General features: G+C 53.4%; 8 protein-coding genes across 8 annotated transcripts; 5 read left to right on the top strand and 3 right to left on the bottom strand.

Moving 5' to 3' along the window:
• Window positions 1-18: 18 nt before the first annotated feature.
• J4E83_008302 (uncharacterized protein) lies at window positions 19-753 on the top strand (the record flags this gene model as incomplete). The annotated part of the gene is made up of 1 exon (XM_049335199.1): window positions 19-753. One exon carries the CDS (start codon window positions 19-21, stop codon window positions 751-753), a length of 735 nt encoding a protein of 244 aa, XP_049185738.1.
• A 927-nt stretch (window positions 754-1,680) lies between these two features.
• J4E83_008301 (uncharacterized protein) lies at window positions 1,681-3,880 on the top strand (the record flags this gene model as incomplete). The annotated part of the gene is made up of 5 exons (XM_049335198.1): window positions 1,681-2,372; window positions 2,421-2,644; window positions 2,690-3,064; window positions 3,110-3,688; window positions 3,750-3,880. 5 exons carry the CDS (start codon window positions 1,681-1,683, stop codon window positions 3,878-3,880), a joined length of 2,001 nt encoding a protein of 666 aa, XP_049185737.1.
• Window positions 3,881-4,284: 404 nt separating this feature from the next.
• Window positions 4,285-7,454, bottom strand: J4E83_008300 (uncharacterized protein; the record flags this gene model as incomplete). The annotated part of the gene is made up of 2 exons (XM_049335197.1): window positions 4,285-6,074; window positions 6,908-7,454. The coding sequence occupies 2 exons, from the start codon at window positions 7,452-7,454 to the stop codon at window positions 4,285-4,287; spliced, it is 2,337 nt and encodes a 778-aa protein (XP_049185736.1).
• Window positions 7,455-10,796: 3,342 nt separating this feature from the next.
• J4E83_008299 (uncharacterized protein) lies at window positions 10,797-11,666 on the top strand (the record flags this gene model as incomplete). Its single annotated transcript, XM_049335196.1, has 2 exons — window positions 10,797-11,217; window positions 11,266-11,666. 2 exons carry the CDS (start codon window positions 10,797-10,799, stop codon window positions 11,664-11,666), a joined length of 822 nt encoding a protein of 273 aa, XP_049185735.1.
• A 1,975-nt stretch (window positions 11,667-13,641) lies between these two features.
• Window positions 13,642-13,855, bottom strand: J4E83_008298 (uncharacterized protein; the record flags this gene model as incomplete). Its single annotated transcript, XM_049335195.1, has 2 exons — window positions 13,642-13,825; window positions 13,851-13,855. 2 exons carry the CDS (start codon window positions 13,853-13,855, stop codon window positions 13,642-13,644), a joined length of 189 nt encoding a protein of 62 aa, XP_049185734.1.
• A 3,557-nt stretch (window positions 13,856-17,412) lies between these two features.
• Window positions 17,413-17,993, top strand: J4E83_008297 (uncharacterized protein; the record flags this gene model as incomplete). The annotated part of the gene is made up of 2 exons (XM_049335194.1): window positions 17,413-17,415; window positions 17,472-17,993. The coding sequence occupies 2 exons, from the start codon at window positions 17,413-17,415 to the stop codon at window positions 17,991-17,993; spliced, it is 525 nt and encodes a 174-aa protein (XP_049185733.1).
• Window positions 17,994-18,491: 498 nt separating this feature from the next.
• J4E83_008296 (uncharacterized protein) lies at window positions 18,492-19,544 on the top strand (the record flags this gene model as incomplete). Its single annotated transcript, XM_049335193.1, has 1 exon — window positions 18,492-19,544. The coding sequence occupies one exon, from the start codon at window positions 18,492-18,494 to the stop codon at window positions 19,542-19,544; it is 1,053 nt and encodes a 350-aa protein (XP_049185732.1).
• Window positions 19,545-19,612: 68 nt separating this feature from the next.
• Window positions 19,613-21,286, bottom strand: J4E83_008295 (uncharacterized protein; the record flags this gene model as incomplete). Its single annotated transcript, XM_049335192.1, has 3 exons — window positions 19,613-20,612; window positions 20,668-20,881; window positions 20,938-21,286. The coding sequence occupies 3 exons, from the start codon at window positions 21,284-21,286 to the stop codon at window positions 19,613-19,615; spliced, it is 1,563 nt and encodes a 520-aa protein (XP_049185731.1).
• Window positions 21,287-22,312: the final 1,026 nt, after the last annotated feature.

Genomic DNA, 22,312 nt, shown 5'->3' with positions numbered 1-22,312 from the left:
GTTCCTCTGCACGCGAACATGACCACGAAATCACCAAAGACCCTCGTCGTCGCACTCAAGCTGTCACCGGATTCTCTGCGAGACTTTCCACACGAGCCTGCAACGCCGCCCAAGGAAGAGGCCAAGCCCTCTCCACCAACACCCGCGCCGCAGATTAACGAGCCCTCACCTGCTGCCACGCCCGCCGACTCAACCCCCAACATGAACGGAAGCACACCGTCGTCGCTGGCGCCCCCCTCTTCGAAGAGGAAGGGCCCCAAGCCCGGCAGCAAGCGGAGTGCTGCGCAGATGGAAGCTGGCGCGAATGGCGCAACCACAACCCCCAAACCATCCAAGGCCAAGCCAGGGCCAAAGAGGAAGAAGATGGGCGACATGATCAACGACCCCAACTCCAAGGGGCCCTTCCCAGCACCCGCAGCCATCAACAAGGCAGGCCCCAAGGCAAACCTGGGAGCCATCAACGAGCGTCTGCGCGCCCTCGACAGGTCAGGGGCCAAGTGCCGTCGCTGGGAGAAAAAGGGATTCCAGGTCCGCAGCTTCACCGGCGTCATGTGGCAAGTGCCTACATACCAGCCAGGCCGCAAGGGCGCCTTCGCCGACGACGTCAAGAGCGACAGCACCGGCACCAGCGAGTCCAAACTGAAGGACGAGAGCAGCGCAATCAGCGACAAGAGTGGACTGAACGGCGACAGCACACCCGTACCAACGCCCATGAACGGCATAGCAAGCTCTCCTGCTCCTATTCCCGCTTGAGGCATGAACGCTCTTGGCCTCATTTCCTTTGATGTACTCCTGCGACAGCCTGCACCTCTTACGGCTCGACCTTACTTTATTTCTTGCTACCTGTTGACTATATCGACTTGCTTCCTTTGTCTTGTTTGGCGTTGAGGGAGCGCATTGCATTACTACGTAAAAGGCGCCAACTGGGGCGTCACTGGCCTGCCACGGGCAGCATGGTGTACGGCGCACAAGTATGTTGTGAATGGACATCACAAATACTGGATACGGATATGGAATCCGGATAGAGACGGAAAGGGGGCTTTGCATAGCATTATGGAGAGAATTGAATATCCATGTCAAACTACAAGTACTTGTCCATGCATGCATCTTGAGAACCTCGGTAGCGGGTATTGCCAATATGCCATGCCAAAGGTTTTCAACGTGACAGTGTGTGTCTTCTCGCGCCTTGAGATTGTAGAGTGCCCACTTTTGAAGCTCATAGTATGATGATTGTCAAGGATGAGCGTGACCTGAATGGCGTTATCGTACCCGTGGATCGCGGGGATCTCCACCGATAGCTCGGCGCATCCAAACCTCCGCCCATGGACCTCATTGACGTACAACCTGCCCAGCCCTCCTTCGCTAGCTTTCCTGCAGCAAATCCTCCGCTGATGATACCATGAATGCATTTGTGACGATCGCTTCACAGGAGCCCGGGTGCCGTTGATTCTTGCCCTTGCCGTTGGCACCTTCCAGCACAGAGTACCGCATTCACTCGGCGCCAGAGACAGCTAGCCCACGCGTCACTGCGCTGTTGGACGTCTCCAAATCCCGTCAGCGACTACGACCGCCCGCTCGACCATTACTACTCGCGTAGTCTGCGTGTCCGCCCTTTGCGATCGCTTCCAAACGCCCGCCCGAACACGCTGGTATTCGGCAGCAGCGCCACTATCGACCACTATGAATCCTCGGAGGGACAGCTACGCCAGAGTAGCTGCTGCATCGGCAGGCAGCAATAGCTCATTCCAACAACCCACCCGATCCGGCGCCTTTGCACACCTCGCCAACAGCGGCTCAACATCGCACCCGAACCGCCTCTCTCGCTCCATCGACGCCGACGGCCACATGTCTACGAGTTTCGGAAGGGCCGGTGGGCCACTGCCCTCATACTCCAGCCAGTCTGGCTATTGGCATGGCTTGGGAGGATCGACACAGGATATACCGCCGTTCTTCGTGCCTTCCTACCTGCGCGGGTCCAAGCACGCCGAGAAGCTACAAGAGGCGCATAAGGCGAAGCTGGCAGCCCAGCGGGAATACAAGTCAACACACTCGTCCAATGCAGGCTCGCTGTCTACTAGTTCTAGCAGCGTCAACTTGCACAAGATGGCGCCGTCACATCGCGGTCTCACGCACGAGATAGTAGAGCGTGCGCCGGTCTTTGTGGATGAGCCGGTAGCGCCATGGCCGACACGGTGGAATGACGCAGACAGGTTTCCTCAGCTTGAGCTGGAGGATGGTCAGAGGCTGGCCAAGTTCTCGGGCTCACAGAAGACACACGATGAAGCTGCGTCGGTTCGCGCGGACTTCCCCATGCCGCGGCAGTGTGGGATCTACTACTACGAGGTTACTGTTGTTTCTAAGGGGAAAGACGGGTATGTACGTTTGACACCTTTTAATGCACACGCTAATTCACCGGGCAGTAGAATGATTGGAGTAGGCTTTTCAGGACCCAAAGTTGCCCTCAGTAGGATACCGGGCTGGGAGCCCGACTCGTATGCGTACCATGGCGACGATGGCCAGGTCTTTAGTAATACCACTTCTGGAAAATCATACGGGCCTAAGTTTGGCACACTGGATGTTATTGGCTGTGGCATCAACTTCCGGACAAATACTGCGTTCTTCACGAAGAATGGACATATGCAAGGTGAGTACGCGGAGTGAGGGATATGGATAGTACTAACAAGTCCAGGGACGGCTTTCCGAGATCTGAAACCCAACATGCCGTACTATCCTACCGTAGGCATGAAGAAGCCCGGCGAGATGGTCCGCGTCAACTTTGGCCAAGAACCCTTCGCTTTCGATATCGACAAGATGGTACAAGACGAGAAGGCCGCCATACAAGCTGAGATCGCCCGGACCAAAACAGAGGCTGGTGCGTTGGGAGGCGAGGATGCGCTGATACATCAGCTGGTGGGACAATATCTGGCGCACGACGGCTATGTAGAGACTACACGAGCTTTCTCGGATGAGATTGTCGAGGAAGCAAGAGCGCTTGCGAATAACGACGAGACAGACGTTTCATATCGAGCAGCAGTGGAAGATCTGGATGCGCTGAACCGACAAAGTAAGCTCGTCCCTCAGGGTACAAATGCAGGCTAACAGGAAGCAGAAATACGGACAGCTATCCTCGAGGGCGACATTGACAAGGCACTTAAGCACACCACCGCATACTACCCCTCAGTCCTCCGCGACAACGAAAACATCTACTTCAAACTCCGCTGCCGAAAGTTCATCGAGATGATCCGACGATGCGGAGAGTTGAACGCACAATGCCAATCCGCACCAACACCATCATCCAAACGATCCACCGCTTCGAATCCCAACAAGCGCAACTCAACCGCAACAGAAGAATACGATTTCGAAATGGAGCTTGACGAGCAACTAGGCGTACACAACCCACCACCCAGCTGGGACAACAAGGACCAAGACGACTACTTGGAAGTCGGAGACGAAGACGACATGGAAGACAAAGTAGCAAAGAGCGAACGAGCGACAAGCGAAACTATAACATATGGCATGGAGCTAAAATCCGAGTTCGCCAACGACCCAAGACGGGAAGTCAAGCGCGCTCTTGAGGATACGTTTGCGCTTATAGCATATGCGGATGCGCGGGAGAGTGCGCTGGCGCCTTTGCTGGAGGTTTCGGGGCGTGCGCCTGTTGCTGAGGAACTTAATAGCGCTATTTTAGGTACGTACAAAGATGGAAGATGCAGAAGAAAGAGCTCGAACTAACAACAACACCCACGCAGTCTCCCTCGGCAAATCCTCGTCCGCAGCCCTCGAACGCCTAATCCAACAAACCGAAGCCCTCGTCACCGAACTCGCCGACGACGGCGGGCCTGGCGCTTTCATCAACGTTCAACGCGATTTCCTACAGTAGTATTGGTTTGAGTTCTTGGTTTGAGCGGGGGAAGGATGGATGTGAGTAGGGATGGGAAAGATGAGGAGATAAGGAAACTCAGACGGAGGGCGGGACTGTTGCGTTTTTCGGATATGGGGTTGTGATATCACTATCTCTCTTTAGGTTTTGTTCTTTTGAGCAGATGAATCAGGAGCATTTGCATAGCTGAGGCTGAAGGCGTGGAAGGCGTTGTTTTTGGCTCTCGACGGATTGAGATTGGGAGGATATCAACATCACTACTCTCTTGCTTTCTTTTCTGTAGTCTACTAGCAGGCATCTGACGTCCAAATTCAGACAATTAAGCCATCCATATCTCATCATATGATGTGTATTTATCAGCTCATTTCCTATCCTGTTCTTTCTTCAAGTAGAGGCAGCCCATCTCACAACGGCCACCACCACCTCTTCTTCTTCTCCCCCTCTCCACCCCTACTCTCTTCTACCTTTCTACCCCCCTTCCCCTTCCCCCCCCCCTCACCAATCTTATCAAAAAACACAACCATAATAGTAGTATCATCCACCGCATTCCGACTCAACGGCTCCGGCCCCGCCAAAACCCCCAGAAACAACCCCCTCCTATTCCCACCCATCGCATTCCTCGCCAAACAAACCGCCGCATTCTCGTCTTCAATCGCAAAATACTGCGGCTCCGCTTTCCAATCCACGTCTTCGCCTGCCGCGGGATCGCACGTCACACCCGGATCCAAACTGGAGAAGTTGGACGGGAAAACAGGAGGGTTGCGCAGGAGTTCCGGGTCGGCCTTCACAGAGCCTTGGCCACGGGCGCGCGCGGAGAGATAGCGGGATACGCACTCTACGGCATGAGCGGATGAGATACGATCCCATAGGCCGTCGGAAGCGAGGATGAGGAAATCGCTTTTCCCGCCTTCTTCTGCTTTCCCGTCATCACCACACAACATGCCATCCCGCGGCTCCCTCCTCACGACTTCCGTTTCCGTTACCTCAGGCTCTGCCGTCATATAGGGCGGGCTTAGATTCCCTGGCCGCGGCGCCGTACCCCAGAATTTGTGCTGGCACGCCTTGACCGTGTCGTTATCCCATTTCCAGCGGTGGTCGCCGAAGGCGCGGGTTACGGCTATGCCTAGCATGCGGCCTGTTTTGGGGTCTATGACGGAGGGTTCGTCTGGGTGTTCGTTTGCCAATCTCTCTACTTCCTTGGTGTTGAAGCCGGTTTGGTCTTCGGAGAGGGGGATGGCGGTGTAGGAGGATGTGGAGGGGTCCCAGCGGCCTAGGACGGCGCGCGAGTCTCCTGTGCATGCGACGCGTAACTTGGAGGTTTGGGGATCGAATGCAGCGAGTAGCGCGCAGGACCCCGAGAAAGCGGGTGTGAGCGCGGCGATAGCGGCGGCGTTGGCGGCGGGGAACCAGGCTGCGGCTGTTTTGGCGCGGGACATGATACTTTTGTCCGTGGCGAGGAAGGCGGTTTTTATACTGCTTTCGATTTGGTGGCTCGAGGCGTGCGGTGTTAGGGTGCTGAGTGCGGAGGATACCATGGGGATTAGTGTCCATTGGAGGTAGAATGCCGTGTGTCGTCCTGCATGCCCATCTAGTACAGTCCAGTAATTCCACAGGTTCTGCCCGGGACCAGGCGACGTTCCTAGTGCGAAGAAATCCTCACATGGCTCGTTGCTGCGGAACCGACATCCGTGTGTTATGGGCATTTGCACGTCCGGCATGCCTTCGACACCCTTCTTTGAATCATCGGGCGTCATCATCCATCCGTAGCATAGCTTGTCGAATTGCTCCGAGAAGAACTTCGCTATGGCGGGATCTTTCATCGGGGCGCTGAGGTCTGGGATGTGGAAGTCGAGGATGTGTTGGACTTCTTCTTTGGAGGAGTAGAAGTGGAGGGGTTGGGCGAGCTGCGAGGCATCGTCGCCGGTTTCGAAGGCGCCGTAGACGCTGTCTGTCCAGTCGGTTTCTACTATGTCGACGAAGTAGTATGCTAGGCCGCCTAGGGTGAGGAGTACAAGGACGGTCTTGGTTGGGAAGCGCGATTCTAGGAGTGTGGTTGTGGAGTCCTTGGCTGGTTGGTTCCATCGCGTGTTGAAGAGGGCAATGTTTCTTCCGTTGGTTCTTGAACTCTTGGGATGGGTTTGTAGGAGTCTTGTCTGCGAGAGGGCACGTGATAACGGACTTGACAGAACGCGTCCTGTGTGTGGCCGTAAAGCACGGGTCGTCACTGCTAGTGGCCTCTGTAAGCGCGTTTGAGGCTGTGCTTTGCCGGCGCATTTGAGCCGTACGGCGCTTCCCAACCTTCTGGGAATCATTTTACCTAAAGTGTTCCCTGTATCGCAAGATGGGTGAGATGTGTTCAGCTTCTTTCGCGTTGTGGAGCTTAGACTTGATGGTCTGTGCACGCGCTAGTTTGGTTGCCCTTTCACGTGGAGCAATCGGGCAGGTGCTTGGCACGAGAACGATGAGTCTAGAAAGACACGCGCTGGCTAGAATTTGGAAGGCCTTTGTGGGATACAAACTGTTTGGTGGTCTCTGTGTGATCATTATAGATGATTCTAGTCAGAACTCATCGCTCCATGGTCATCGGCAGTGGTTGCTACGAGTTCAGTGATGAAAAGATAGTTGCTAGTAATAGGCTATGGTAAGGATTGGGTATCGTCGTTACTTGCTTGTGCAACTCATGAAAGCCATAAGGATCCAAAACGCCTCCCAAAACCAAAGGGAAACATCAAGTACGCCACGTATACGCCGACAAGAGTGATGTTGGTGGCCAGCAGCTCATTAATCTGACCGGACGAGTATAAGCAACAGTCTTGATGTGTAGTTCTGATACAGTTCCATCTTCCTTCGGACACCGATGCCTTGTATTAATTCCCGGATGCTTTCGTACGATACACCGACGAGGAATCGCAGCGTCCAGCCTCCTCCCCATCTCCGTGTGTAGCAATAGACGTCGGACTTTGAGATGTTCGAACCATTTGGTGTGAGGTGGAGGTCACATTTCTGTCCAGTGTACATCCTCTATACGGTCTACCTCTTCGTACTCTCGCTTCTTCTTCTCCTTTTTCTTTGCGTTCGTGTTCTTACGCCGGAGCATCAACTTCATCTTGTTTGCCAGTTTTCCGAAGGCGGCCGCTGTGGGTGTGCTGGCTGTCGGCTGAGGTGATGTAACATCACCCTGTGGGATGTCTTCGCTCTTCGGGGGGAAATCTTGTTGTGATAGGCTTGCTAGCTTGATCGCGTGCGGGCGATTGACGTAGCTCGCCTGCTTAGTAGGGTGTGATGCAAGCGATGTCTGTGATGAAATCTCCTTGGCAGAGGTGACGGGTTCTTTGGACTGAGGTCTGACGGCGCTGGCTTTGGGCTTTGGTGGGGCCTTCACCGGGAGTGGTTGTAACATGCGCCATACTGGCTCAGTAGGACTTGAAGGTTCAGAAGACGAGGACATGGGGCGGACTAGGACCACCGATGAGTCGTCCCACTGGTGGTCCATCCTTGGTGAGTAGGCTGGCGTCGACGGCTCCGAGTCGATGAAGGTGCCGAAAGACTTTGCTGACATAGGTGGGGGAGACATTGGTCCCAGGGATTGTGGTGTCATAGGAGTGTGTACAAGAGCTGGAGGAGGATAGCTCTTTGTGGACTTTGCGGAGAAACGATGTGGTCGTTCGGGTGACATTGTACGCGGCTGCTTTGGCAGCCCGTGAGTGGAGAGCGGTCTGTGGATGCTGGCACCCAATGAACCGGAGCCCAGGCTAGGCGACGGCACCGACAGTGTAGCCATGTCTATGGGTGTGACAGTGCCAAGTTAGGGACAAGCTTTTCAATGAAGGTAGTAATTTTAAATCGCGGAGGCGTTGTGTGATAGTGCGAACGAGACGCACGATACGAAAAGAAGCGCGGGAAAGGCGGCGGCGAAGGATGTAAAAGAAGGCGGCACCCGTAGACACGTAAGTACCGAAAGGAGAGTATTGCGGCGTAGCAACGAGACCGGTCAACTGGGTAAATCAGACGGCAGAGGAGACCAAAGCTGCGCCCCCAAACGAAACAGGACGATAACAGAGGGCTGAAAGCGGTACAACCTATGATCTGCAGGCTACACTTTTGTTATATGAATGCACCACACACGCGTCATCCGCGCCGCAACGGTGCGTACCACACCGTTTACAGCTGACAGATCTATCTGCGCATTCCTGCTACTGAGGTGGCAATGTGGGACTACGCCTGTTGGTCTAAACGCGTGTCAAGACTCGAGAGCCGCCTGTCCTGACCCCGCCGTCGCGACATGGCACGGAAAGCTCCTAAAGGATGAAGGACGTTGGATATGCGGCTAAGTAGGGAATGATTGGCGACCCAACTCGCGGGGGCGCTAACTTTAGCGCTTCATTGGCTGACGGCGGACAACTTGCATCAACCACGCCGCAAATTCATATAGAGCAGCGCCTGCAGGATGAGAGGTGCCAACAACGGGGACCCGGGGTGTGGACCAACATCGGGTGCTTTCCTGAACGGCTGGGATCTGCTGTCGTGGTTCGCTCTCGACGCAAGGCGGCTCACAGCCCCCATTCGCTCAACTTTGTTGCATGGTCTAGCGAATCAGCGCGAGGAAGCACCTTTTCAGCCTGCGAGCCCCTTCAACTAAGCATGACTGCTGCCCGTTTCGAGGTGTAGGTAAGCTCCTCGGACCTGATGTCAGGCCACAAGAAGAAGGCGTTCTTGTCTATGGTTCGCTGCCCTGAAGCTCCTCCAGTTCTCGTTCCCGAGGCGCTCAGCCTAGAGCTAGGATCATGAGTTCGCTGATCAGAGTTGGCCCCCAAGGCCTGAGTGGTCGAAGGTCACGCCAAACCTGTCCTTCCTGACGACCTAGAACTTAGGGCAGTGTCCGGCGCGTCTGCTGAAGGACGACTGCGCCGCAATATCGAGGATGTTGAAAAGTGGGTATAGCCCATCTTGCTCGCGGCAGAAACCGTTGTGCAGTGTTGTGTAACACCCATAAGCGCCGTGCGAGGTTGATCCATGCAGGCTACTGGTGGGAGTGTACGAATGCCATACCAGTTGTAGACACAGTCGTGCGTCAAAGAGCCTTTTTAGATTAACCCGATGCGCGTCCGTGAGGGGTCATGGTAAGCAAAGAGATTGTTGCAGATTGCTCTTAAGCCGTTCGGGTAGTTGATAGGAAATGTTGCGTGTCGCAGTCATCGCAGGCCGCGGGACAGACGCTCGGGCCGTCAGCAGGGTCAGGATCGCCGAGACGAGGTCCAAGAAGAAACCGCATGCAGGTGAAGCTTGACTGTCAACGGCTATTGACCGAGATAAGTCGATCCTACGTGTTGTTGCATCGGCCCTTTTGAGCGGGGAGCAGGAACTTGGAAGACGCCCGCGGGCGGGTCGCCAAGGAACTTTCTGCGTCGGGACCACCCTCAACAGCCGCCATCAGACCCTCCCTCCCTTCCAGCTTGCACGTATGTCTCCATTGAACCTCACCTGACCATGCAACACTACTTGTTTGTCTGCGCATGACTTGCCCTCTGAATGCAGCCAACACTGGGTGTGGGACGTCTACAGTGTTGGATTTGCACCTGATCCCCAGACATACTGCCGTGAATTGGACCGTCTATCGCTGTTGGTTCTCTTTCACTAGTGAGAATCACATGGAGACTCGGAGCTCGCATCGATTGAGATGCGCTTTTTTTTTTTAATTCCCTGGAATGAGACTGTGTGGACATAGGTAAGGTGAGTAAGAGGAAGTCTAGGAAATCTCATGAGCGAGGCTCCGTTTCGCATGCTTCCTCCTTCCATCTTTGTGCCAACTATAGCTTTTTCACAAGATGAGTGGCTTTTCAGTCGAATTTACTCTAGTCTTGTTGTCTCATGGGTACCACCTCCCATGCCAGCACCGATCCATTCGCAATCATCATTCCCTGAAGCCGATGTGAAAACCAATCTCACGCTCCGTGACAAGTCATACAGCTGGGCTACAACATAGTCGGTTGTCTTTCACACGATGGTGGTGTCACGTTCTGAGATCCAACACTAGGTATCTTGGAATTACTGGTGTTTGGCATTGTATGAGCTCATTGCGAGTTCGGATCACTGACAGCGAGTCCTCCTCCGAAATCGCTGGTCCTTACACGCCCACTGAGCATGCTTTACGTCTGGACTTGGTCTCCATTCAGTAAGTCGCCAGATTTCACGCTTTCCGTTATGTACGGAGATGAAAGCATCCCGCTCGAAGCAGTAAGTCCCTCCAGGAGATTGCAGAGTTTGTCGAAAGATGCTCAGCTGACATTGAATGTACAGGCCGGCAAAAGGCCTCTCGAACTGCATTCTACATGACGAAAATGCTGCAGCACGCTCCGGTCAGACGGCTCAACCAGACTTTACAAGATATACAAGATCGCAGCTGGTCTCGTTGGAAGAGATGGATACGAAATCACGGAAGAAGAGTTGAAGGCATCCTTAGAAGCCTACACTTCACCGGCGTCTCGATTACTGAGGTGGTGCTACAAACCCAGAAGAGGACAGGACCAACACTTCCACCTTATCGTGGAATATTCATCTTGCATCCACTTACGTTCATCTCAAGTAAATTCTGTACTCCTTGAGCCTCCAGGGCAGTTGTACGCGTGGTAGACCCTGACATCTTCTCCCCCTCTTTGAATCTTCCTCCACTGTCCGCTAATGGCCGCGCAATCGCTCAATCGGGACGTCACCCAGCAATATCAACTCCTCTTCACGCTCACATTCACCTTCACTTTTGACGTCAGTGCGCAAGCTACCTTGTGGTCACTATCGCAGTTTGACAAACGCCGTCACGTCGTCCACGTACCAACACGTCTATATCCGCGTCTCTTTCTCAGCAACATCTCCATTCCCTTCCCTTTGAACGCACACGTATCCGCCGCGCCGAACTCAAAACATGGATTTCCCGCACGCGCAGATGCAAGCGACGCTGGCAGCGACCAACTTCTCGCCAAAATCAGTACCATCGCTCTACCCTCAGCTTGCCAAGTCACAGAGAAATGCGCAGCGCAAAGACAGCTTCGTTCCGAAACCTCCCAAAGTGCAGGAGAATATTAGCGATAATGGTGACGACCAAGGACAGCGCCAGGCTTATCGCAAGAGTAGCATCAAGAACTTTGGCAGTCTCTTCGCGCGCAATCGCAGCAGTATCGCTAGTACTAGCCCATTGACGCAGGTCATGAGCTCCGAGTCCGAGGGCAGAGACACAAGCGTTGAGACCGAGCGCGCAAGTCAGCAGACCACACTCGTCAGCTCGGACATTCCTTCTCCTAGTAATCTCATGACTGTTGCCGAGAGAGAGAAAATCCGCGAGCGTCGTACGTACCCTCGACCTCCACTCCAACCCCAAACTAACAAGTCCATAGACCGAAAGTTTGTCAAGCTCCAAGGCCTCGGACACGACCACCCTACCGTCTTCACCGCCGACCCAGGTGACTACTCTCAGTATGACTACGACGATAGCGTCGATAATCGGCGGTTCAGAGACGAGTGTGGAGAATGCGAAGGCACACACGTCGCCCACGACCTCGCCAGTCCTACACTCAGCAGCCGTCATCGCCGCAACGAGTCCCTGCACGTCAACCTCAGTGCAGAAGAAGTGAAGAAGTACGCCGACGAAGTCCGCAACATGACCATCGCAGACGTCCACCTCTCTCTCTTCGGCTACTGGATCAAAGAGAGCGACGAGCACTTCCAGGAGGCCAAGAAATATCTGAGAGAGCTGGGTCTTGATCGCGTCAGTCTCCCATCGACACCCGTTGTATAGATATGATTGGCTAATGTGAACGATTGATAGGGCTACAACCTCTCCCGCCTCAACAACTTCTGCCTCGAAGAACTCTGCCGCGACGTCCACGACATCCGCCCCTCGTACGCTAAGCCCACTTCACAAATCCTCCTCCATAGATGCGCACGCATTGCGAACTTGCGTTGTCCAGGCACTGCTTGGTGTCACGCAATGTTCTAGATGCCTCTGCCATGTCTCTTCTTCGCTCGTCTCCCACCTCACCACCACCTACCTTCTCGCCCATGTCTACTACTACCACTAGCAGCGTTTCATAACCATCCAGAATACCACCCACATTCTAGATACACATGTCATAGCTGCATTCACACATTACGCAAACTAACATCTGCGTCTTACTTCTAGTGAATCCCGTACCACGATCCTCAAGCGACAAGCTGCTGCCGACTCCCCCACACATGGGGGCATTACGACGCCTACACGTTCTTTCTCGTCGCCAGTTAGTCCGCGGATCGACAAGTTGCCGCCTTCACTTCACCTTCAGCGAGAAAAAGTGATAGAATCACAAGCGTTGAGGTCGACATCCCTCGGTTCACCTGGTGGACGAGGCGATTACCCACCTAATAGTACGCTACATACACGTCAACCTCTAATAAACTTCATGTTAACTAACAACGTCAGCGCCCGACCGCCCTATGCCACTAGCGTTCCGCTCCCCCAGTTCACCCGTAGGTTTCTTGCCGTCGCCGTCACACTCCTCTGTCTTCTCCTCGCCTGGTCCCCCGCCGGCCCATGGGGCTCCAGATGAGTTGTCCCTGCGACCGTCCTCGGTGACGTCGTATGATTCGTTCTACGATGAGACTACGGATTGGAATATCAGCGTTGCGGGCATCTATCAGCAGGTGGTTGAATTGGAAGATGTTGCTCAGATCGATAGGATTATTTCTGATCTGCAGAACATGAAGGCTTTGTACTCTGAGGAGACATGAATGGGAGTATGGGGTCAAGGCATGAGGGAGTGTGAGATATTTTGGTGCGGTATCGGGATAGGTTTGGATTGTGGAAACGAATCTAAATACCTCCTGTCCACTACATCACTAAAGAAAGCTGTTGCTTTAATAGTCTTCCGTACAACTCATTCTCGTGAGTACAAAGGGATGTTCTAAGCTCTACAGAATTCCGATGTGTATGTTGGTAGTAGTATGTATATACAACGAAGAGGTAGGTAGGGGTAAAAAAGCGAACACCTGCATGTCTTCCGACGCACCGACCACGCTCAACACCCGTTACCGAGCGCATACAACAACGCAGTCAGACGTCCTCTCCGGGCTAGCAGCAATGACGATTAAATCTCGATTAGCATATCAGAGTACAAAATAACCCAACATGTACACACGCAGGGTAGCTAGAGGCGCAAAAATTGACAATATCACATAATGAGACACCAGAAACAGCAAAGCAACGTCCAAAAAGCTTCAACGTTTACGACTTCCGGAACGGGATAGATGCCGAGGGTGCCGAGTAGTTCGGTACCTACATGGGCAGTACAATACACACTGCACTTTCTCAGTGGCTTGAAATGCCTGCTGTCAATCGTCCAACAAGGTACTTGGCATGCAGACGATAAAATGCCCGACGTCAGAGCCGCAACTACACTGAGAGCTTGAGGACATCAATTGCAGTTCTGACTCACGTTAGCTAGAGACAACGTTGTCCGAGTCTCTGAAATCCATCATACCTCTCATCCCTTCCAACCCACCTCCCCTCTCTCTCCGCCCATCATGGCGACACAAGCATTCGACCCCTCGCACGTCGACCTCACGACAGCCGATAAAGCCTCAGTAATCTGCTACTTCGCCGTAGGCGAAAACGAATACAACGGCATGCTCGGCGCGCGCATCTCGTCCATCTTCGTCATCGGCTTCGTCTCCACACTCGTAACCTACTTCCCCGTCATCGCGCGCAAGAAACCATCTTGGAAGATTCCACTCGGGCTCTACACCTTCGCGCGCTTCTTCGGTTCGGGAGTCATAGTCGCAACAGCGTTTATCCACCTGCTAGATCCGGCGTACGAAGCAATAGGACCGGGGAGTTGTGTGGGAGAAAGCGGAGCATGGGCGGAGTATCCATGGTGTGCAGCCATAGTGCTGACGTCCATCATGGCAGTGTTCTGCGTAGATCTAGGAGCAGAAGTATATGTCGAACGGCATTTTGGAGTGAAGAAAGAAGAGAGCGAGGTTTCCAATAACGCGTTTCTTCGCTCTGATAACAACACCACCACCATCGGAGTCGCACCAGTAGCCATGGTGGACCCAGAATCCAACACTAATAACCCGACTCAAGACTGCCAAAACGGGGATCAAGACCACCACCGGAAACACACAGCAAGCCTTCGCAGCTACCACTCCTCATCCTCCCTCTGCACCACCTCAACAGCAGCCCGCCTCTCCTTCGCGCAGCAAATCGGCGCGTTTCTCGTCCTCGAATTCGGAATCATATTCCACTCCGTCATCATCGGCCTGAACCTCGGCGTCGTCGGCGACGAGTTCAAAACTCTCTACCCGGTTCTAGTCTTCCATCAATCCTTCGAAGGACTGGGTATCGGGGCCCGCTTATCCAGTATCTCGTTTCCGCGCGGCAAGACCTGGATGCCGTGGGCGCTTTGCGCCTTGTATGGGCTCACGACGCCGCTGGCTATTGCCGTGGGGCTGGGCGTTAGGACGACGTATCTGCCGGAGAGCAAGGTCAGTTTGATGGTGCAGGGCGTGTTGAATGCGGTTAGTGCGGGGTTTCTGATATACAGTGGGTTGGTGGAGTTGTTGGCTAAGGACTTTTTGTTTGATAGGGAGAGGACGAAGGATTTGGGCAGGCTGGGGTTGATGGTCGGGTATGTGTTTTTTGGGGCGGCGATTATGGCGCTGATTGGGTGGTGGGCTTGATGGAGGGGTGGTGGTGTAAAATGTAGATTCATGGAACGGATGCATGAAGGTACATCGGCTAAAGCATTCTTCATGGTAGCTACCTGCCGCAACCGCCCAGCAGAATACATTATAACTATTTTGAACGAACAGAGACACATGCGCTCTATCGGATCAACAAGCCCCTTGACTTCAGGTCCATTCCCTTTTCTCTCTCTTGACAAACAGTAAGTTTCGTCACCACTGGCGCCTGCTGTGTAGTAGGACTTCGAGTGAACATACTTAGATCTGGTCTTTGCTCTTCACTTGGTGGAGGAGGCCGAGGAGGCCTTCTAGCAGATCGCGCGGGTATCGGTGTATCTGGCAACAGTATATCTTCATTCAGTGAGTGCCTGGAACCTGCCGGCGAGTTTGGTGTAGACATGCTCGCTTGTATAGCCAGCAAGGGTTCTCGTATGATCGGTGTTGGAAACGACCTGTATGATTCGTAGGGCGTGCCACCGATGGTGATGCTACCAGACCAGGTTTTCGAGTGTCTTGATTTGGGTTTGGGGGCCGGCGATTGGGATGCTTGGAAGCGAGAGTATGGCTTGAGGCAGAGACTGCAAACGATGAGAACGGCTAGTGTCGTCTGGCCTTGTGTGACCACGGCGTAGGGTAAAGAGTCGAAAGCGGGGTCTCCATTGCGATCGTATGCTTGTCGAAGATAAACCAGACGAATGATAGATGCTGCAACTAAGCTACACGGGACATCAGCAAGGTCTCAGCTGAGTATTAGGTCCTTGCTTACATGAAGCGCATGGACAACAGTAGTGTCGCCAAGGCTTTTTGGCGGTAGGATTCCCGCAGTGTCCATATGTGATGTACCGAGAGAGTGATCACGGCTGTCTCTAGAACAGTATCCGTGATGGTGGCGATCATCCAGAATGGTAGCTATACTATACTTAGAACGAGTTCAGTCATGGTGTGTTGATCGGACTTACCAAAGGGATACACTTGCCCGTCCACACCAGCCACGGCGTCGGTAGTTCACACTGGAAGACCATGCCTGCTAGAACTGCAATGGTCCACATCAGGACCAGTGTACTAACAAGTAGGACACTTGCCCTGCGTAGTGTGCTATCTGCTAGATGATAGAGGAACAGTAGGACCGAGCTTTTGGCGATGCTTATTGTCAAAACAAAAAGTATCGTAGTAACATAAAGCTTGAGTTGGATTTGCTCCAATTCCTCATCGCTGAGGAGACAGTTCCTCTTCCCCAGGCCCGATTCCACAGCCGTGGATATTATCACGGTGCTTCCAAGGGCAAAGACTGATGCGGTAACGATAATGACGTCATCTGTCGACGAGAGATGGCGAAGGTGTTCAGATCTGTATCGAGCGACGACTCTTGCTACAGTGCATATAGCCTATGACAATGATCAGCATTGAGATGGAAACCCAGATGGAGTTCATACCAATAGGCAAGCAAGAAACCAAGCTACCATTACCAGAATAGTACCATGATTCTGAGCTGAAATGAGCGCATTCTCATGCTGGGCTTGTTCGCACATCGTGTCTTGCGCGGTTCGGAGATTGCATTGAAATGAGCCTTGATGAATCTTTATCGAAATAGCATGTTGGCGGCTACAAGGAGATGAATAGGGCCAGATGTTCTCGAACTTCGGACAAGCTGCATACGCTGTTCGTAATGCTCCCTTAAAGTCCGAGTCACCAGGACTACGCGTCTTGCATTTCATGCGAATGATTGCCTTTTGTCGCGGCAGAGACGATGAGGGGTTCGCATAGTTTCGTCTAGAGAACCACAAATAGAAGCGGAAGGGATGTGAGTCGCGACCCGCAGCGAATCGTAGAACAACATGACGGCAGTGGGCGGGATTCGATGCTGATCGGTCGCACGCGTGCCTGCATCTAGGCTAGACGGCCGTCGTGGAGCTGAGCCCAGGTCCGTAGTGTTGGGATGAAGGATGGCGCCACAGTGATACGGGGATGTTGTACATGCCGGAGCGCTGCCAACCCGCAGATGGTGGCAGCTGAGGTTAAATGATAGCGTTTCAGGACAGGTTTGGGGTTGTAAAAAAGCAATACTCTCTCGTATACCTTGACTTGCCTGTGGCAATCGCTTCTATGACATGTTCTACTGGAGTGAACCCTGCAAGAAACAAAACGAGGGAAAATCATGCCATCGTAGTGCATCATAGGTGATCACAACGAGGATCGTTATGCGACAGACAGCCAATAGTTGGTGGTCGGGAACGGGCCGCACCTAGCCAAGCCCGATATGCTGCAGTCTTATCGGAGTGTTCCATAAAGCAGTCCTGCCCCAGGTCGAAGCATGACTAGATGACTCGGCTGCGAGAAGAGCTGCTGTTTGCTGTTTGGTGCGGAGTCCGACTCGCCGTTGGTGGCGTCGAGTGAGGCAGCTCTTCGGACTTCATCCTGGCGGAGTTGAACGCGTTGCCTCAAGCACCACGAGCGTGTACATGATGACAGGAAGTCTGTGAAGAGTGAAACACATGACTTAGCCCGGTAGATGCGACAAGGATGAGCAAAGGGGCACGATGAGGAGGCGTGGTAGCTCACTGAGGCGATGTGCCTGTTGAATCACGTCGGAGAAGGTCATACAGTTGCAGTTGCGTATGAAGTCGTGAATCTCGTGTAGCCGCAAAGTTACATCCGGATGGAGGGTCGTGAGACGGAAGCCGAGTTGTACGTCCAGTGTCTGTGAAGGTCGCACGGGCCGGGTGGTTGACGTCGGCAATAGTCGTTATCGATAAGAACTTTTGCGCAACAGCGATCGAGCCCTATGCGACAGGAACTATCCAACGTTCTCTACACACAACACAGCCATGGTATGTTTCTCTAGCGACTTCTGTACAAGAAAACAAATACTTACCTGAGCGAATAGGCACCCATCAAGAAGCGCACAACAGCGCGCGCAAAGTCAGCTCGCGCCGCCCGTCCCACCACCACCACTGCAACTCTCCCAAAGCCCGACGGCATCCCCTCGTACCCTTCCTCCAAGCGCGACAAGCTAAAGATCAAACACTCCTCCTTCGTATCCAAAATCGAAAAGTCTTCTGCCAAGACGCAAAAACGGCGACGCCCCAACAACAAGCTCATCGCAAACCTCGAATCACTCGCCGACGCACTGCCAGAGTCTGGAGAAGATGGGCTCGAAACAAGTCAAGCGCGGATAGTGCAACCTCAGAAGATGCCCGACAGCATGAAGAAAACAAAGGGTGCGAAGAAGCGGAAAGAGAAGCTGGAGAAGTTGGAGAAGGAGAGGTTTAATGCGAATCTGGCACAGCTTGTGGGTGGGAGTGGGAAAGGGGCTCAGGGCGCTGATGCAGTGCAAGATCGCTGGGCGGCGCTCAAGAGTCATGTGCAGAGTAATATGCAGACGAAGCCTGAGTTCGCAGAGCAGTGAAGGCCAGGCGTCTGAGATAAGAGGATGAAGACCACATCAATGGCTCAGTGGAGCGAATTGGCAGGCGAGGAACACTGAAGAGATATCCGCAGAACCATGGACGCATTGGCAGGAAGTAGGCCAGGTATTCTGACCAGGCACGAGTTTTCCATCCGTGTCTGCATCGTCCAGATTAGGCGCCCTACTCTCCCGCATTTCAAAGCCTCAAAGCACCGACAGCCCGAGCCGATGTCAGCATGATAATAACTACCCAGATTGATCGATCTGACGTGGGTAATGATGTAGCGAAAACACGGCAGCTCAGCATCGTGCTGTGTAATGCGTGGCGGAAACTTTCCGTAGGATCATGATCGCTTAATCATCGACTCTTGTATACTGCAGCCACCTCCTTTGAGCTCTACACCAACACGTAGTAGTATACAGCCATGCAAATGTATAACAGACCATCAAATCCATTCTCTGGCACAACTCAACTGCGATTTTCAACAGTCACCCACCATGAACGAAGCCGCAATCCTCACATCCCCAAACTCCCCACTCACCTTACACATCCTCCCCATCCCCAAACCTTCCGCCTACGAACTCTCAATCAAAGTCTCCCTCATCGGCATCAACGCCATCGAAGCCAAGATCGCTAAACGTGGCACCCCACCACCGCCTTCCTTTCCCTTCGTCCCAGGCTCTTCCTACACGGGCACGATCTCGGCTGTCGGTTCCAAAGTCACGAAACACCAAGTTGGCGACCGTATTCTCGTTAGCAAGAGATTCGGTACACAGGGCAACGAATATGGTGCATATCAACGCTACGTCCTCGTTGCTGCAGGGGAGAAGATGGTAGTCAGATTACCGGAAGACATGAACAAAGATGACGAAGCAGCGTTGGTGGCGCTGGTAATGAACGCGAGTTGTGTTGCTGGTCTCTTCTCCGGGCGGCTGGGATTGCGCAAGCCAGGTGATGACGTCCCAGAAGAAAGAGAAGGAGAAAGAGAAAAGATATTGATATACGGCGGAAGTTCCAGTTTCGGTCGTTTAGCAGTACAGTACCTCAGATGCGCAGGGTACGATGTTATCACAACGTCTTCACCACAGCACATGGGTACTGTGCGTGAGCTGATTGGGAGCAAGGGTAGTATCATCGACCACACACTTCCACCCGACCAGATTATCGCAGAACTCAGAGCGCATGTACCTTACGATGTCGTCGTGGACATGATATCCACTCCCGAAACCATCACCCTCGCAAGCCGCGTTCTGTCAGCGCAAGGCGGAGGCAAAGTCTTTGCTACGCAACCTGCTTTCAGTCCTGAGAGCTTGCCAGAGGGTGTAGAGAGGGTGTTTGAACCGTGGTCAGACTCGTTGTACGAGGAGGGGAATGAGGGGTTGATGGAGTGGGTTGTGGGGACGTATTTACCGTTTGGCATGGAGAAGGGGTGGATGAGTGCGCAGGAGGTTGAGATGGTTAAGGGCTTGGAGGGCGTTGATTGGGTTTTGGAGAGGATGGTAGAGGGATACGGGGGTGGTAAGAGGTTTGTTGTTGAGCTTGGTAGGTAGGGTGTTTGACTAGGAATGCTGATTCCGACTCAGTGTCCTCATCTACATAAGGATTTAGAAGTACAAGCTCAGTAATCCGGAAACTCAGTATCGACAGTACTTCTCCACGCCTGCAGCCCTCCCTTGATATCACCAATGTACCTCTTCCCTCCCGCATCAAGTCCAAGCTCTTTCATCTTCTTAACCGTAACCTGCGAGTCATTGCCCAATCTACACACAACGAAGATGGGTTTCTCGGATTGCCGCAGCATCTTGGTCCAGTCCTCTTCTTTGACGGCAGAGGCAGATCCCCGGGTGGCTGAGACCGCAGAGAACGGCACGTTGATACTACCGTCGATGTTACACAGCTCAAACTGCACCTTCTCACGGACGTCAACTAGCAAGTGGCTTTCTTTCTTCGAGACTGTTCCCGTGAAAGGATTGACACCGGATCGTAATTGAGCGTAGTTCTTCGCTGATATACGTTCTTCAGGGGCCAGTGGATTGTTATCTGGAAGTAAACTACCGCAGAACTGGACATAACCCAGACTCCCCGACTCCAGCGCTTCTGCACTAATCGTCGCGTGCGTCGAGCAAGCAGCACATTTCGCTTTCCGGCTCCTGAGCCGTATAGACCGGAACATGGGATTCGAGTAAGCCGAGAAGAGGAGAAGGCTGGGCGGATCTGCGGGTGTGGTGGTGGGTTTGTGGGTGAGGACTTTGATGGCTTCGAGTGCTTGCAAGACGCCCATTACGCCAACGACCGGTCCTAGGATGCCGCCGTCGCCACATGAGACGACGGATTCGGGGGGTGGGGGTTTGGGGAAGACGCAGCGGTAACAGGGGCCTCCGTTGGGATCGCCGGCTGGTAAGGGTGGGTTGTTCAGGACCATCATTTGACCGTCTATACGGAGGGCTGATGCGGAGACGAGGGTCTTGCCTAGCAGGACACAAGTATCGGATATTAGGTAGCGCGACGCGGGAGTGTCTGTGCAGTCTAGAACCAAGTCGTACTGTTTGAATGTTGAAATCGCTGTCTCTGGGCTAAGTCGGGATGTGTGAGGGACAAGTGTAACATTAGGGTTGAGCCTAGTCTAGTAGGTTAGCTGGGTTTCCCGTAGTACATATTGATGGGTAGACGCACGACTTCAATGACACCATCGCGCTCTCGACTTTGGTCATGCCAACCCTGGCCGTAGAATGTAAGATTTGTCGGTGTAGATTCGATTCTTCTACCACGTCGCCATCGACTAGTCCAACGGTACCAACTCCTGCTCCGACCAGGTATGCAGCAGCTGGACAACCGAGACCACCCACACCTACGATGAGTACACGGGCATCTCTCAAGCGAAGCTGACCTAAGGAACCCGAGCTCAGCACCATTCCAAGAACTCTTATTCATGACCAAACTCACCTTTCAGACCGATCTCAGGCATAATCAGCTGCCTTCCATATCTCTTGTACTCGTTCTTCTCCAATGGCCATTTTGGCGCATCTTCAGCTACAGTGCCCGCGGCTTCCGGCGCCGTTTGCTCTTGCTGAAGGATAGAAAAGATCTCGTCGCGGAACTGATCCGGGACTCCAAAATTCATGTCATGATCCATAGGGTTTACAGGATCAGTTGCCAGTCGCCTTTTTTGCGGCACAATCTTGCCCTGCTCGCGTTGATTGTGCTCCGCTTCCGCCAGTTGTTGGCGCAGATCTTTGAGTGTGGCTTCGCATGTTGCAATCTGCTTGCGCAATGCGCTGACAACCGAAGTCATGTTGGTGTTGCCAGGCGAGTTGCATACATCGTGACTCTGGCACGTCTGGGATGCTTGTGGCAGCCCGATGTGGGGCCGGGTCGTCGCTACCACATGCAGTCCCGCAGCGCTAGTCTCGATTCTGCTGGTAAAGGCACGTGCGCTGTGCCCTTCACGCAGACACGACGCGCAGTCTCGTGGTAATAGTGAGTAAGACGCGACTTGCGGAAGTCACGTTTAGTGAACAGGATTATAAATATCGAGTCCCACCGATCGATGAGCGCCGTATGTCCTGGAACAGAACTTTATGAGCCTACGTGACGATGATACGCGTAATGGAGTCTGAAGTCGGCACGCTATAGGTCACTACGAGATCGCACTTCGCGAACGGTGCGCAACTTCATCATTCAAGCCTCCACGAGTTTAGGCAGCATCTTCTCGTGATGTTGGCTTCGCCTTTAGCATGCTTGGGCGTACAGCCTCTAGCGACCATTTGAACACAGTGAGCTTTTAACGCAGCGGTTGACGCCCATTCCACATCGTTGGCTCGGACTATCAGACCGCAGACCGAATGGCGAGGCAGAGTCGTGAAGGCTTGCATACAAGGCGGTTGAAGTGGCTCATGGATGTAGATGAACTCGATTTGGCGGGTCCTAGCCTGACCACCCTTTCGAAGCCCAAGTGATGACACGCAGCGGAAGATTGCAAGTTGACCTCTTCATTGGACTTTACATCGTTGATGCATGAAGCCTTGCGCGAATGCGATTCTGCTCCCAGTCTTTTGAGCAGGTGCAGGCATGCAGGTGTCGCCGTCCTTTCGTGACCGATCGGTGGTCGACGCAGCCGAAAGGCGATTGACGAATCTGACATGCTGATGGTCGACCGGTGGATAGATTGTACATGGAAGGATGACGCGCCGGATCTGGAAGTAGGATGCAAGTCAGAAAAGTTCCGTAGGAAAGATTGGCTGTTAGAGGCGGCTTTTGAGGCGGCTTTTGAAGCGGAAAGCAGGGCGTTTTCCATGGCTGCCATCACCATGCGCCGGTG

The sequence above is a fragment of the Alternaria metachromatica genome, assembly GCF_023757995.1.
Source record: "Alternaria metachromatica strain BMP 0045 chromosome Unknown scaffold_23, whole genome shotgun sequence".
Lineage (NCBI taxonomy): Eukaryota > Fungi > Ascomycota > Dothideomycetes > Pleosporales > Pleosporaceae > Alternaria > Alternaria metachromatica.
Note: the sequence above shows the minus strand (reverse complement) of the source record. Positions and strands in the feature narration are given on the sequence as shown.